The following is a 17,286-nucleotide window of genomic DNA, read 5'->3' on the forward strand; positions in this document are numbered from 1 at the left end:
AGCTAACACTTTTGTGGCACTAACTGTGTGCCCGGCAGCGTTCTCAGCACTTCACACACACCGACTCGCTGGCTTCTCTCTCACACAGTCCTGAGAGGTCGCTGCTGTTTTTGTAGATGAGGAAACAGAGGCACAGTGACCTGAGTAGCTTGCCCAATGTCCCCAGTTGGTGGCGGAGTTGGTTTCCGAACCCTGGCAGTCTGGCTCCGGAGTCCGTGCTCCTGACTGACATCCGTGCTGTCCTGAGCATTAAACACTTGGCATAGTGGGTGGTACACGGTGGGTGCTCAGGAAGAGACGGCAGTGACCACTGACATTGGCTCTTTTGCATTCTGCTCTCCAGCTTTGTGTCTCCTCTTTACTCCTAAATTCCTAGTGCCATGTCCTCGTGGTTTTAACTGATGGGCTTAAAGATAACGGCATATTCTCGCTGATCTCAACTTTTATTTGCTTGCCACACAAGTATATAAAATATTACAATTCATTTACTCAAATAAATCCATCCATAGTTGTCATTCCTTCCATCAGTGAAACTTTTCCAGACTAACACTGTTTTTTAGTTGACAGACACGAGATTGTTTTAGGCTGTCAGTATTTTGTTTAAAAAAAAAAAAAAACAAAACATTTTATCCATGTGAATTTGACACTTCTAATTCATACAGTTCCCTAAAATGCTAACTCTTAATACCTTTTGAGTGTTTGTAAACACTTCTTGAGATTCTAGTGTTTTCCAGTAATCAGCAGTGAAAATCAACTTCTCTGTATTGAAACTATTTCTCCCTCTCTCTTGGTCTAGGCAATTGCTGAGATACACTACTAAGTCATTCTGGGGTAACCATAATCTTATTTACAGCCTCTATTTTTCTTGACCTGTTCCCTGGACTGGGACAAAGCTTGAAACTCTTCTTATAAAATATTGGCACCGGACACTTTATAAGAATGCACACTGTAAGAGAAGGTCTCCATTTTCTGAATCAGTTTACAAACTTCAAATATCCCAAATCCTCGTGTTTTATTCCACCAGAGTGTTGTGCAAAGAGAGGAAGGCTGGCAAACATTTCCGTGATTATCCACTGTGTTCTAACTCCACTAAACTTCTTGAGGACAGGGATCACATTCTTAAATTCTTATAAAGCCTGATAGAGCCACTCTCATGGAGGGTACCTGATAGGTGTGTGGTAATGGTTAAATATGTGAATGAACTGAAATAGGGAAATGAAAAGGGACAGATTCTGCACTCTTGATGGATTGATTTTACTCAGTTTTTAATCTATACATAGTATGTGAGTATGTGTGTGTATAGTATAGACAAAACAGTACTTTTGAAAATGAGAAACACACTTGATTAGTAACCTCCTATAAATACAGACCTCTACAGGTGCAAGTAATGGCAGTGAGTCTTTCTGCTGTAACATTTTTTCAAACTAATGATATGATAGGGATAATGTTCATTGACAGAAGTGGTTTCCAGCCTGAAGTGATGTGAAACTGCAGATTTTGGAAATCGGTTGAACCTTACTGGGGCTTGACTTGTACATCTCTATGAAATGGGAAGAAGCCCTCCTGGGGTTAGGTGACCTTTCACTTGCAGTGAGGAGTTTATCTTGCTAGTATTCTTTTCCAGATGGCTTTTAATCCAAGGATGAAAACCTTCTGATTAGCCTAGATTCCCTTGATATTCCCTTGTCTTACAGCTTCATCAGATTTATTGAAAAGATTGGGGGGAAATGGACAAACAAAACATAGGTAGTTTAAGCCTTAAGAGAGTAGTGGAGGGAATGATGTAGAACGCTTAACATAATTTTTGTTTCTTTTAAGTGTAGTTTTTTAATCAAGTAATAAATGCACGTGGTTTAAAAGATCAAATAGTACAAAAAAGGGGGTTTTGAACTGAAAAACATCTGTCCCTGCCTTTTCTCCAATTCTGCTTCCCAGAAGAGATTTCTTCTCATTTTTATTCTTCTATTTTGAAATCATATTTTTAAATATTTTTTATTTATTTATTTTGAGAGAGAGAGAGTGGGGGTGGCACAGAGAGAGAGAGAGAGAGAATCCCGATCCGGCCCCAGTACGGGGCTTGAACCCACGAATCATGAGATCATGACCTGAGCTGAAATTGGATGCTTAACCGACTGAGCCACCCAGGCGCTCCTCGAAATAACATTTTTAAACAGCTATTTATGTTATTCATCCATGTTTGCTATTACCCATTGATTTTCTGTTACGATGGATAGGAGGAGCTAGAACTTGGCTGTCTTTCCTTCTCACTCCCCACCTCCATTCCCTGCACAGGTTTATCGTAATGTTAGGTTACTTATTTCAATTGTATTATTACAACTATATAAATGTTGTTCACCCACAAACCAAGTAGTTGAGGGCATTTTCTTTATGGTCTAACTTTATTTTTTCAGAAATTAACAATATTTTTCTATTTTGCTTGATTTTCTGATTTCTGTTTCCATTCTTCTATACCATCAATAGTCTCTCAACACAATTTTCCACATGATCAGTTGTCTGTTAGGACCATTTTTCTCCCCAGAAGACCTTCTCTGTAGCACCCCCATTCTTCCTGCTCCAATCTGTGGTGGTTTTCCTCTGAGCCCCAGCTTCCTAGCCAGTGTCTTAAGAACTGATCGCCACAGGTCACAGGAGTTCTGGGCAGAACCTGGCTCAGGGCCGCGAGCAGCCTCATCTTCTGTGCCCCAGAAATGTTTTCAAGAAAGGGTAGGAAGCACTCTGTGCTGGTTTGCTTTAATCCCATATCACAGACCAAGGACTTACACAACAGAAAATGTATTGCCTCACAGTTCTGGAAGCTGAAGTCCAAGGTCAGTGTATTGGCAGGTTTGGTTTCTCCTGAGACCCCTTTCCATGGCTTGCAGGTGGCCACTTTGTCCTGTGTCCTCACACGGCCTTTTCTCTGTGCAACTACCTCCTCATGTCTCTCTCTCTTCTTAAAAGGACACCAGCCATATTGGATGAGGGTCCACCCCATGACCTTATTTAGCCTTAATTACCTCTGTAAAGACCCTGTCTCTAAACAGGATCACATTCTGAGGTATCCTGGGTGATCTAGGCATGGGGGACACAGTCCATAACACACTCTAGTGGCAGTCATTTGTGAAATTCCCATCTGAGCCCCCTGTTTCTTGGCTCATCCCATGTCATCCCACCACCACCTGCCCCCACCACAGTGGAATAGTCTGTTCATTAAATTGCTGAGAAAGGATGGCAAGAAGTAACTTTTGTAAGATCATGTATATCTGAACATGTTCTATCCTCCTAGCTGATTTATACCCTGGTTGGTTATAGAATTCTCGATTGAAAAATTCTTTTCTCTAAGGATCCTGACAACATTGCTGTATTATTATCTAGATTCCATGTTACATTATTCTTCCTGATCTGTGTGTGTGTGTGCGTGTGCGTGCACAAGTGTGCTGTTTCTCTCTCTCTTCCCCTTCCTCCCATCCCCTTCCCCCGAAGTTTTTACTATCTTCTGTTCTTGGAATTCTAAAATTTTCATTCCTTGTCCTAGGAAGTCAGGTACCTTCTTATTCTGGAAGTTCAAGTTCCTTCAATTTTCAGATATTTTCTTATTTTGTTGATAATATCCCTTCATCATTTTCCTTGTACTCTCATTGTCCATTTCCTTCTCTTGTTTTTCTTTCTAGGATTGATTGACTTTATTTTCCATATTTTTTTTTCATGTTTATTTTTGAGAGACAGAGCGTGAGCAGGGGAGAGGCAGAGAGAGAGAGGGGGACACAGAATCCAAAGCAGACTCCAGTCTCTGAGCTGTCAGCACAGAGCCCGACATGGGGCTGGAACCTACGAACTGTCAGATCACGATCTGAGCCAAAGTCAGATGCCCAACTGACTAAACCACCCAGGCACCCCAATTTTCCAGATTTTTTAAAACCTATTGTATTTTAATTTCTAATAAAAAATATTAATTTATAGTCTTTCTTATAGCCATAAGTATATATTGTTAGTATTATATTCATTTTTAGTTTTAGTTGTTTGTTTTCCTTTTCAACTGTGTTCTGTTCCTAATTGTCTGTACTCCTTGAGGGGTTTCTTCCCCCTTCTCATTTGTTGTTGGGAAATTTTCTCTAATACCCGAAATGTCCATGAACCCTAAAAAGCAATTGGAAGCTTTATGGCCCAGGAATAGAATTTGTTGACTGGTGGACATCACTATAGGGGAATCAGGCAGTGAGCCATGATTATTGCCGGTGCCAGTTTCTATTAGGATCTTTCTAACTTTTGCCAGAAGGTTGGAGCTGGGAATGAGGGTCGCGACAGTACTTAAGACCATCAGCTGCCCTTCAGGGAGCCAGGTAGGGGCAGGGGGCTGGGACCCACTCTTTAGTGCACAGACTTTGATTTAATTCCTCTGTATCAGGCTGGTACCTTACCCTACCATCTGCTGTGCTTGCTGCCCTGGGGTGTCAGGTCATTGTGGTTCAATTCTTAAGGAAGGGTTGGGGGAGAATTGTGGTTTCTGGCTATTCAGGGTAGGGAATAAAAAGTCAGGGGCGCCTGGGTGACTCAGTAGGTTAAGCATCTGACTTTGGCTCAGGTCATGTTCTCACAGTTCGTGGGTTCAAGCTCCGCCTCGAGCTCTGTGCTGACGCTCACAGCCTGGAGTCTGCTTTGGATTCTGTGTCTCCCTCTCTCTCTGCCCCTTCCCTGCTTTCTCTCTCTCTCTCTCTCTCTCTCTCTCTCTCTCAAAAATTAATTAAAGAAGAAAGTAAAGAGCTGATGATGTCTTATATAGACATTTATTTTTACAAGTATTTATTAAGTATCTTCTAAGTGGTGCTATTCTAAGCCCTGGTAACAAGAAGTGAACAAAAGTCAAAATTGCAACCTTGTGGGGCTTCCATTCTTGTGGGCAAGAGAGGTAAGGATACGTGTGGAGATAAAACAAAAGGGGACAATAGGAAGCATGTGGGGGGAAGGCATGTGGTTAAGAGTTGAAATTTTAGGTAGAATGGCTGGGGTGCTGCACCTTATTGAAAAGATGGGAGTGGGAAAGGAAGGGAGCACACCCTCCCTGGCCAAAGAGCGTCGTAGGCAAGAGGAAGGCCTGAGGCTAGAGGCCGGCATGGCTGGAGCAGAACTAGTGAGCCCAGAGCAGTCAAAGCCATGCCGTGAACTTTGGCTTTTCCTCCAAGCAAGGTGGACAGCTGCTGGAGGAGTCTGAGCAGATGAGAACTATGATCTGACTTACTCTGGCTCCAGTGATGAAAACACAAAGCTGTAGGGGACAAGGGAAGGCGTGGTACCAGCCGAATGCTATCACAGTAGCACAGGCGGGGTTGGTGGTGAGTGGGGAAAGCGTGATGATGGGGAAACAGTGAGGAGGGGTCAGTTGAGGCACCTTTTAAATTCCAGCACCCACTGGAATTGTTGCCGGGTGCGGTGACTGAGCCTCACGCCTCCTCCCGCTCTTCATAGTACTTTGTGTCTCTGTTTCCAGAGCCTTCCAAGGAGTGGGGGTGAGGGCTGAGCCAGTTCTCCGCTCCACACTCTTCTGCAGGCACTTGGGTTTACCTTGCTCCTTGTGTTCACCATTTACTGCTCTTCACTCGTCAGTTCTCACAACAGAATTCTTATCTCTTGCCTGTTGTTTTTCTTAAAGGTCTGGACCTTAATTTTTGTCAACTTTCATATTAGGTTTAGAGAGGATGTGGAGATAAACAGATGTGTCCCAGCTGCCATGTTGACTGGAAACCCCTGTGTCTGTTATCTGAGAAAGCTCAACACAGGAGTGCCTGGTGTCCTCGGTTTTCTTCCCTGCACTTGACAGAACTGAAGTTAAGGGCTCACTTCGGCAGCACACGTACCTTAGAACAGAAGTAAAAATTGTGTCTAACTTATTTTAACACCCAGTGAGAAGGATATTTAGAGCACCAACCTTGTATCTGGTGTCCAGAGCTTCTTGTTTTGATTGGCTGTTTTAATCATTCCGAAGATTGAAAACTGACTTAAAAATGTTCAAAGCTCACACACTCAGAATTATGGCATAAATGTGACAGTCGTTAGAGGGGATACTAATTGCATTCTCTCAACTCTTAATTATCTGAGCATAGCTTATCTTTTGCCTGGGTTATTAACTGTAGTCCAAAAGCCCTGAGGCATGAGCGAGCTCAGTACCTTCAGGAGACAGAATGAAGACTGTTCTGGCCAGTGAAGCTTGAGGAGGAGGAAGCACAGGAGGTGGGGGGGGGGGGGGGGCACGCCCCACAGGAACTTGTTCCACGTGGACCGTGGACCGGGAGCCGGTTGGGCTGTTGGGTGGTGAGCAGAAGAGAGGCATGAGGAGATCTAACTGCCAGTCCTAGAGGTCACCTTGGATTCCCATGGAGAGCAGATTGAGGAGGGGGAGGAGGGAAGCAGGTGGTCGGTGGTCCAGGCAGAGAGGATGGCTGTGTGTGCTCAGGAGGAGCACCGGACAGAGGGAAGTGGTAGACTCCGGGTGTGCTCCGAAGGTCCAGCCAGCAGGACTTGCTGGTGGCCAAGGTTTTGGGGGAGGAAGGGCAGAAACTGAGGGAGAGGATGAGGTCTGCGCAACTGCTGATGTTTACCAAGCAAGGAAGACTAGGGACGAGGTGTTCAGAGTTAGGCGGGGGTTGAGAGTTTGGGCTTCAGGTCTGAAATGTTTAGGAGACTCTAAGTGAAGATGGTAGGTGGGTACTTGGAATAGGTTAAGGCAAGAGATAAAATTTGGGAGGCATTTGCATGTAAATTTATAGCACTTTTTATCTTCTGCCTATTAATAATTTGTAAGCATTTTCATTCCCCCCCTTTAACCTTTACAGATCTAGTTCGTGTTGTTACTTCTACTCTATAGAACCAGAACGTGGAGACTCAGGCGAGTAGTTTGCCTACTTCCGCTCAGTGCTGGCAGAGCCAGGATTTGAATCCGGGTTTTTGATCTGAGTACATTTCCCATTCTGTTAAAGCTGGTTAAAGGTGGCTCCTGTCTCTTGATATCCCACTGCCACTCTGCTCCCAAGGTTGCCATAGTCTCTAGGAATCCCCCCTTGGGAGAGACAGCCTTTTCTTGAAACTGAAATCTAATATTTCTTACAGCTTTTGTGTATCTCCTCCTTAAGGTAGTCATTTTCTCAAAACTCCCATTCTTGGATAAGCAGTTTTACAGGGCTTGCCTCTACCACCAGTTTGGAGTAAATACTGTCCCCACATACTTTATTCCAGAAATGTCTGCCAAACCCCCATCTTAAGACATACTCCTAGTGTAAAGCTGTATTTTTCAGGAATCCCTTCCTATCCAGGATCAACTCATTATAAAACACTGTCCCCATTTCCTTCTTTAATCAGTCCTCTGGCCAGGCTCTCATGGCCTTGGTTAAAATTCTATCAAGAATTTGAGCAGATGTGAAAGGAAGTATTGAGCCCTCAACTTTGAGCATTCTCCTGATTCCTCTGGCTAGCTGTGACAGAGCCAGCAAAGAGGGAAGCCGAGGGATAGTGAGGACAGTGGGCTGGTTTGGAACATTCAAGTGCAGCAGGCACAGCTGGTGGCGTCTGTGAGGAGCCATACGACCCAGCCCTTAGTGTGGGGTCCAGGGAGGAACAGCAGGAGGTCTAGAACAGCTGGATGTTGGCGAGTGAGACGTCATGAACAGGATGGAGAAGGCAGTCCACAGCCTCAGCTGTGGTCGTCTGTCATTGTCATGAAAGGAGCTGATGGAGGTTCAGTAGTATGTGAATCTTCAGGACATGTGTCGCACCATGATCCCTGCATTGATTTGTTTGCCTTTGGCCCAGACACATGCCAGAGTAAGAGCAGTGTTAGCTGGGCTTCTTTTCACTATTTTCAGGCAGGATCGTTTGGAAATTGTATCTTTTCCTTTGTAGGAAGGAAGCTGACATGTGTATTCTGTATGAGAAAATGTAAAGACTGTTTGATTTAATGTACCTTTATGCCCATTTCTGTTTTCCTCCTGCATTTAGAGCATTGTATTTGTTATCTTTGGTGTTCAGAGAGCAAAATGTAACCCTGCACATGGCCTGATTTTTGTCCTTTGTTAGTAGTTAACTTTTACGGAGCTGTTGTTATTTTAGCAAGGATTCTTTCAGTATACATGTAGTGTGTCGATCATATTTCTACCCCTGTTGCTTCCCATAATTTCCTCTCTGACAATTAGAGGAGCCTTCAAAATCTAGTTTCACAGAACCTGAGTGTCTATCCTGCTCGAGCCTGATCAGTTTTAAGGTGGTGGGGTAATGAGTAGCTAAATGAAGCAAATGTGTGGTGGAGGCTGTACCGTAGTAGCATGCTGTGTGTTGTAACCGAGCTCACGGAGAAGATTGAAGAGGACAGAGCGGGCAGTGAGCTGCGGCAGGAGTGTCAGCACCGAGTAGTCAGTTGGGAATCCGCACCAGTGCCGTGCGATAAGCAGACAGTGAGGTAGCTGATACGAGAAGGCCCACGAAGAATCAGAGTGTTGGAGCTGGAGCTGTTAGAAATGCGACAGCCTCAGCGAACAGTGTTGCCTTCTGTGACCTCCGGAGTGGAGGAGTACTAAGCCGGGAGCCACATGTGGGGAAGGAGAAGTATTTCACGAAGGCAGAGGAGGCAGGATTCGCTCACAGCACACTCTTTAGATAAGGGAATTCCAATAGTCTTCTAATGAGAAATTCAAAGAATGTTAATGAAGTACAGCCTTCCTTTGGGTCTTTGGGAAGCCTGTTATATGTCTCCTCACTAAATGCCACTGAGTCAGCGCCCCCTCCCCGCCACCCCCCCCCCCCAAGAGCTGGGTCTTGAATCAAGAAGCTCTAGAGCAGTGCATTCTTTACTAAAATTGCAAAATACGAATTTGTTGTACTTGTTTACAAAAGAAGGACAGTTTTATTTAGTCTGTTTTCATCTCAGTTGGGGAGAAGTTTTAAAACCCTGAAGTTTTGTTCTCTTTCCCAAGTATTCAAGATTTGTAGATGCCTTAGAAGGACTTGGCAGAGTGATGCTGCGTGGGGCAAAAGAGAGTAGAACGTGGTTCTGGAATGTTCTTTATGTTTTCTCATCATAGTCTTCATCAGTAGAGTTGAAGATAGAAAAAGACGTTCACATATAATGTGATTGGAGTCATGTTTAAAACAAGAGTTTTTATTAAAATCAAAATTACGTATTTAAGTCTCTTGAACTTTGGTATGTATAAGTTCTATATGAAGGGAACTCATCCAAGGCAGACATTTTTATCTTGAGCTTTGTGTTTTCTGATGGTTACTGCATTTATTAGAAGGACACGGGCACCTGGGTGGCTCGGTTGAGTGTCTGACTTCAGCTTCGGTCTTGATCTCGTGGTTCATGGGTTCGAGCCCTGCATCGGGCTCTGTGCTGACAGCTCACAGCCTGGAGCCTGCTTCAGATTCTGTGTCTCCCTTTCTCTCTGCCCCTCCCCTGCTCATGTGCTGTTGCTGTCTGTCTGTCTGTCTGTCTGTCTCTCTCTCTCTCTCTCAAAAATAAACATTTAAAAGTTTTTTTTAAAAAAAGGGCAAGCAGATTTCCCCCTTTTTAAAAAAAAATTAACAGAAATTATGTTAGCCTAGGGAGTTCCCAAGTTGAGTATCCTTGCAGTGTACAGGCAAACCAAATTATTATATTTCCAGATTTCCTCCTACTTTTGCTGCCATTCACAACGAGGGAGGAAAAGTGGACTCCTTTGATGTGGGGGGGGGGGGTGGGGGGAAGCAATATATCACTTCCCTGAAAGAACATTTCTCAGTCTCTCATGTGAAAAAGGATTAGCACCTCCAACAAAGGTCCTGTAGATCACAGAATTGGGCAGCAATACCAAATAGTATTCCTGAGGAGAGGAAAAACTGTATTTGAGCAAGAGTGTTTGTCCTGGCAAACAGAAGCTTTTTAATAACTGCAAATCTGAGATAATGGCCTGCGCTCCTCGGAATCTCCCCCTAAATCCTCAGACAGCCAGTTTAAACAGAGCAAAGCCAACCTTTGTTTTAAAATAGAAGTATAGTCTTATCAAAATACAGTGTTTTCATGGACTGGTTCAGAGTATCTTTGGTTCATAAGGATCACATATTTACAGATAAAATGGTTTGTAAGAGTCCTCTGTGACCCTCGCCTGTCAGCAGCAGTTCTGTTACAAAGCCACTCGCTTCTCTATTTTGCGTTAATAAAAGTTACTCATCAACTTGCTGAATTAATGTATTAAGATTTTGGTTGAATGTGTATTAGAAGAAAAAAAAAAAACTACCCTGACTTCCCAACACATCACAGAATCCTTGTACGGTTGGGAGAAAGAGGCTGTGGGAAGTAAGAACATGTCAATTCTTGAGTGGCAGAAAAGCTGAGAGGAAAGTTCGTTGGTTAAACAAGCTTTGGTTAAAAACTTTGCTTTTTCCGGGTCTTAATTTATTTCCTTTTTCTGGATTCTGTTTTCTAATACCGAGAGAATGAAAACACTCTGATTGAAAATAATAATAATAGTACCTTGTACACATGTAGCACTTGAGGCCGCCTAAAATCCTCTCTGCCAGACTGAAGCTTCAAAGTCTGGATGTCTTTGGCTCCCTACTTTGCTTGATCCTGCCTGAATGAAAGATTCTAAGTGGGAGGGGAGAAGGAGGCCGAAGGAGCTAACAGTGTGAGCCCCAGAACAAGGTGTAGGATGCCAAGTGACCCTTCAGAATTTTGGTCTGAAAACAAATTCTGGGAACTCTTAGTTTAATGCTAGAAATCAGGATTATTTTATCCACATGGACCCCTTAATTGTAAGAAGATTTTATTTCATTTACTTTCTTAAGAACAAATTTTGGTCTTGGGTCGCTAGCTAGTAACCCTCTGACCTTTCAGTAAATATCCAACTAAAGCTTTGAAATTAGGGTGTTTAGTGTTTTATGGCCCAGAATAAAAATCTCCAATTCTGTTTCCAAATAGTGTAGCCTCAACACATTTTATTAAGCTCTTGACACATTGAGCCGTGTGTATTTTGTAAAGTTCCTATGGTTATTGTTTTACAATAGCTGCTTCCAGAAGCATTGTAAGGGTTTCAATTAATCAGCCCTTTGTGTGCTTCAGACTATGCAAATTTATCACATCAAACCATTCAACTGCTCATGGGAAAGCCGTGTAAAAACTGTATTGTCTTCTAGCGCCTCCTCTCATTTAGAGTGATGTTTTAATAAGAAAGCTAATCAAGTTTTCTTATGCATTATTTATCTGTTAAGATGTAAGGAAGAGCCAAATTAAAATTATGTCAACTGGGATATGGCAGGAGATGTGATAGATCTGGAAGTGATTCAACGGCAAAACAAAGCTAATATGATTCAACAGTTTTTGTCTCCTCCCCTCCCCCTGGGGATTATTTAAGGTGGTGGTGTGAAAAATAAAAGAAGGTCAATTCAGTAACTGGAAAGGAGGGAAGGAAGAAAGGAGGAACCACCTGTGTTAGCCTTTATGTTTCGATTTAAAGATTCACATTTCTGACTATACAAAGGCTTATCGAGATGAGTTTATTCAAAGCAAAAACGCGTTTTACTTGATACAAATGGTCAAACTGGAAAGCATCCCCGCTGCTCACCCCCCCTTTCATCACTTAGTAAACCATTTCGCTCTGGAAGTCTGCAGCCCCGGGCCTGTGAGTTGTAAAGTTGGTAGGGGACACCATCCTGATGATGTCAGATGATCTCAACAGCCCAGCCGAGTGAGCTCCTTTTCGGCCCCTTCATCCAGTTAGTGCCACAGCTACTGCTCCTTCTATTCATTAGGCTGGTCTCCTCTGCTTTGCTAGTTTGCTTCCTGCTGAGAGTAATTAGGTTTCTTATATAATAATAATTCCTTGTGTTTAGATGCTGCCTTTCTCTAAGGACTTTAAAGTACCTCTCAGACATTAGTTCATCTGGTCTTCTAACACAATTGCCTCATGAGATAGGTGCTAATTGTTCCCATTACAAAGACCAAACAACCAAGGCTCACCAGAAAGTGGTGCTTTCCCTCCCACAGGAACACTGTATTGCTTGAACCTCAGGGAGTCAAAGGAAGGTCCCCTGATTCCTTGATATTCTGCCTTGATCTGAGACTCCAGGGGGTGATGAGCCCTTTGCGGATGGAACCCTCTCCTCCCCGCCTCCCCAAGTCTGCGAACCTCATTAATACCAAGTAATACCATTACTTCTCTACAAAACACCAACACTTTTCTTACACTGGGACAGATAAAGAAAAATCACAGCAGCACTTCACCCCTCCTTAGTGCTGAGAGCGTTAAACTCTGCACAATAAATAGCTTATCTAAGAGGTGAGTACGCACAGAAGGTCAAAGTAGATCATTTTAGCCTCTGATTAGTATTATTTCAGCAGAACCCACTGTCCAATGTACTCTGCATCATTTAGAACATGAGAATGTCTCCAGCTGAATTGTATAAATGTTTTCGTTTTCAATATTCAGTCACTGAAATCTGTACAGGACACCTGTCAGGTGGGGTTGAGTCCTGAGCCCCTTCCTGCCACCTCTGACACAGCCCTCATCCGGAACATATGCTTGGTAACTGAGGGACAGGATCCTCTTTCCTCCCTCAGGAAAGGAAGGGTCCTAAGATACCAGCCTCAGAGTGGCCTACATCATCCAAAAGTGCTTACACGAGACAGTAGACTTACTAATAAAAGTTAAAGCAAGGGGGACCTGGGTGGCTCAGTTGAGTGTCTTGACTCTTCATTTTGCCTCAGGTCGTGGTGCCAGGGTTGTGGGATCGAGCCCCACTTCCATGCACATGCTGCCCACCCCCCTCTCTGTCAAATCAAAAAATATTTTTTTTAATTAAAACAGTGAAGCAGACTGTGATGTTCAAGTGAGACCTGGTTATCAACAAAATAGAAAATGATTTGTTAGTCTGTTCTCAACACACTGAAGTCACATCAAAAAGAGCCCTCAGGGCGCCTGAGTCACTCAGTGGGTTAAGTGTCCGATTCTCAATTTCGGCTCAAGCCACGATCTCACGGTTTGTGAGTTCAAGCCCCACATTGGGCTCTGTGCTGATGGTTCGGAGTCTGTGATTCTCTCTCTCTCTCAAAATTAAAAAAAAAAAAAAAAAAAGCAGCTCTTGAACTAAAAATGTCATTACACTTTTCTCCTGCCAGTTCTATTCCCTTTCCTGTCTTGACATGGTACTAGAATGCTTTTGTTTTTCCTTATCTTTTGTTTTATCTTTTATTTTTTTCTATTTGAATTAAGAATGGTCCATTACACTAAAACTAGTTTTTAAAAAAAGAAGCCAAAAATGACTTGTGAACAAGTCATTTGCTGTTTATAATTAGAAATACTTTCTAATAATGATTCATTGGATTAACTCAACTTTCGTGGGGCAAACCTATTCTTAAAATGATTTATATGTTGCTCTGCAAGGCTACGGAAATAGAAATAACAAATTGGCGTAAGATCCTCCAGTGCTTAGGGGGTGGCACACAGACAGCTGTGACAGTGGGTCCCCAGGTTTGCCGTTCCTGCGTGGCTTGGGGGTCAGACTTGTGGGTTTAGACTCCCTAACTTCTTCACCTTTACATTTGAAATTAATATTGATGTTGATGGAATAATACATCACCGATGGGGTATCTGTGGAACCGTTGTGCTCTGACATTGTGTTCTAGTCTCTCCCTGTTACCTGTTTTCAGCTCCTAAAAGGTCTGGAGTGTAGGCTGGGGTCTCTACTTCCCAGTTGGCCCCTGTAAGTCCATTACACATTCCGGGCCCTGTTAAACTGGTGCATTTGCATTTCGCTGCCAGGAGGTTGTGCTATAAACAATGGGGTTAAGACACCAGCGTGAGCCAGGGGATGAAATTTTATTTTAAAATCTGAAATGCTGTGTAAGCATTTAAGGTAGGAATCGGTAATTGTTTCAACAACAGCTTCCATTAGATATGGTTTATTTGTAGTCCATCGTCTTTTCAAGGATCCAGGGGAGTGTTAACACACTGCAGCGGACTGCATATCATTTACATTTTTAAACTCGCATTAAGGGAAAGTGACCACAACTTCTTAAGAGTTCTAAATGTTGGGAGAAATTTTATGCCTCCATCCTCAGAGAAAATAGTTTTAATGTTTCATTTGAAAATAAGACCAGAAACCTTCCTTTGCTTTGATGAAGGATTGGAATAATTCTGAAACTGAGAAGGACCTTTTTAAAAAAAAGAAAAGTCTGGTTCTAAGCCTGCGAGCTCTCTTCTCCCCGCCCCTAATGAATTCCGTAAAATACAAACTTTTAAAAATCATCTGTCTCATTTGAGATTCAAGATCATCAAATTCTGTCTAAATATTTTGTTTTAACTTCTAAGCTCATTATGGTTTCTTTGTGTTAACTTGTATTAAAATCTGTCAGCTATGACTGGTCTCATAAGCACAGTCAGCGGACCAGAATAAGTTAATTATTTACTTGTGTCACTAGTGCTCTTCATCTAATGAAATGCACAGCTGTGTTAGATCTGCAGTTGGATGTGTAGCTTCCATTGTTCCGCGAGTCAGCAGAGGGTAGAAGCCCCAGTGATGGAGAGCCCTCAGTTCTTTCTGCTGTTCTGGCTTTCTGTGTCGATTTCATGGATCTTTTATCATTCACTTTCACACAAAACAAACAACACAGGGCTGTCTGCTATGGGAACCATCTTGGCATATAAAAGGGTTTTCAGAGCCTAAAGTAATTTTAAGTTAGCTAAGATTTAATTTTTGGCTTACAGGTGCCCTTGATTTGGATGTGGCCAAAGCAGTTCCTATAATGGGATGGAAAAAAAAAAAAACCCAAAGTTACTTACATGTATTTTTAAATGCAGGGTCAAAAAGGGGCTGATATAATTACTTCCCAAAAAGGAAAACCGGTACTACATTTTAATCGGGTTTCAAGCAAAGTTATTAGAGATTCAGATTTCAGGGGAAGGAGCATTGCTTTTGTTTTCATAGCTAAGTTAAGTTGGCTTGATTAACCGTGTCAACTAAAACTAAAAATACCAAAATGCAAATCACCTCTCTCCTCACCCTCCCCCCCATTATAAGTATTCCCTGCTTCCTCCGGAGCTGCTCTACCTCCTGCCCCTCACTCCCACCTCCTCATGTTGCGGGGGGTGGGAGGGGGGGGCAGTGGACTCCGGCTCCCCCCTGTGAACTGCTACTGAAGGGTGCCGAGGTCTTCCTTTGGTTTTGTTTTGAAGGGATATAGCCAAACCCTCCACCTCCTCACCAGCCAAAGTGACATTCTCTCCAGAGCACATCCCAGGACCGGCCTCTGCAGGAACTGCCATTTTTAACATTTTGTTCGCTGCTACACAATGTTGTTGTCGGTGCACCTAGATTTACAATTTGATCTCTTTCAGAGTAGATTTCCCAGTAGCCCAAGGGTTTGTCAGATAATTTCAGTGTGGGCAAGATGGATTTTTGAAGGGAAGGAAGAAGGGGTCACACACTCTGCTTGATTTAAATTCTAAGACCTCGTAGTTGAATTTGAAATAAACTGAACTGAATGATTGTTCCTGTTCTTCATGTAGGAAAGCATACGTTCTTTATAATAAACAGTACAGTTTCAACCAAAAAGCCAATTATGGTACCTACGTGCTCTAGAATTCAATACCACGAACCTAATTACCATATTGTAGGCAGCTGCTGGAAATCGGGATATTAATAACCAATACTGAAAGCACATGGCTTTCTTTTTCTTTAGACTTTAGCTTTTGGTGATTAGGACACATCACAAAAATTTTATTTCAGAATAGTTGGAGTAATTATGTAGAAATCAAACAGGAATGAAGAATTTCTTGGAGAGCAGTTTCTGTGCAGTAGGTGCACATACTTGATAACTTTATATACAAGGGAAAGGGAATTTTATCTTAGTAAGTGTGAAAGGACTTTATTTCTCCACCCAATGCCATTGTACACTAGTTTTCCAATTTCAAATCGTGTAGGTTGTGGTTAACAATCTAAAAGATAGCCCCATCCCTCCTACCAAGAAAATGAAATCAGAGGAATTAAGCAACAAAATCCCCTACAGGTTGGAATAATATGAAGAGAGTAATAAAATAATGTAAGAGACCATCAGTAGTGTGCATAGAACTGGTAGGTTTTTGTTCTGTTTTCATTCTTAGAATTACGTTTCTAATTCCAGTCTTTTCTTCCAAGAATAATCTGGCATTTAATTTTCTTGTTCAACTTTACAGCTTCAATCAAAGATCATTTTCCTAATGTGTTGTAAGTGGTAGGAATTAAAATTCCTTAGGGCAGTTTAGGCTCAGCCAGGGAAGCCCTGGCAAAAACTAGCCCATCAGCCAGTGCTCTGGGTGCCCTATTAGCAAGTCAGCCTCACACGGATCCTCCTTATCACAGTTTTTTAAAACCACAATGTGAACACATCTGTCAGACAGGTAGTTCTGTGTTTGGTGGAGGAGTCGGATTCCTGTGATTTGGCGGCGGGAGGTAGCAGATGGCAGACTAGCTGACCAGGAGCGAAATCGAAATCGCTGTTGACTTGAAGCTTCAGGGGCGGAGGCGGGGCCGGGGCCCAGCGGAGTTGTCGCACTTGGGTCTCCGTGGCGGGAGAGTTTGGGCGAGCAGCCTGACAGCACCAGCGGGTGTCATGCCAGCAGGCCAGTCCACAGGCTGCAACGCTCTCTGCGAGGACGGCCGTTTTCAAATTGTATCATCTGGCAAGATGGTGGGAAATGGCTCTTGTGACTCTTGATGGAGACCATGCAGAAGGCTGTAGAGATAGCGGTGGGGAGCTGCCAGTTAAGCACTGCAGTCTTCTTTTCTGCTGATGTGCTTTACATGGCATGAGATCTTCTCTCCCCCAGGTGTTTGTGGCTTGATCGTCCCTCAGGAAGACATGCCGTTTTGTGATTCTGGCATTTGTCCGGACATCATCATGAACCCACATGGCTTCCCATCGCGAATGACGGTCAGTACGTTTTTCAGAGGTACTGCTTTTTAGGAAGAAGGCAGGAGTGGGTTCGTAGGGAGTGTTGGCCGTGAGAGCCTGAAAGTTATTTTTAGAAAGAGCCCTTTGACCCTTTTGCCAAATGAAGAGGTTCCTAGCTCCTGACAGTGCTAGGTTACCCTCCTCTAGAGAGGGAGTGCAAAGCATGCCGGCCCTTCCTTCAAGAGCAGTCTTCTGGGGGATGCACGTGCCCCTCAGCAAAAAGAACCTCTTGTGTTAACCTTACTGTATCTCCCTTCCATGGTTACTGTTTTGCAATCCTGGCTCCGCCACTTACCGGCTGTGCAGCTTGGGAAAGCTGCTCAGCCTCTCTGTGCTTC

The 17,286-nt window shown here is 43.3% G+C and overlaps 1 protein-coding gene across 1 annotated transcript in view; it reads left to right on the forward strand.

Moving 5' to 3' along the window:
- POLR3B (RNA polymerase III subunit B) overlaps window positions 1–17,286 on the forward strand; it is a 103,495-nt gene that overhangs the window by 72,989 nt on the left and 13,220 nt on the right. The window contains exon 24 of the mRNA XM_078449521.2: window positions 16,824–16,927. Coding sequence (XP_078305647.1) covers window positions 16,824–16,927 — 104 coding nt within the window. The remainder of the gene's footprint in view (window positions 1–16,823; window positions 16,928–17,286) is intronic.

The sequence above is a fragment of the Panthera onca genome, chromosome B4 (assembly GCF_046562875.1).
Source record: "Panthera onca isolate mPanOnc1 chromosome B4, mPanOnc1 haplotype 2, whole genome shotgun sequence".
In the NCBI taxonomy this organism is placed as follows: Eukaryota; Metazoa; Chordata; class Mammalia; order Carnivora; family Felidae; genus Panthera; species Panthera onca.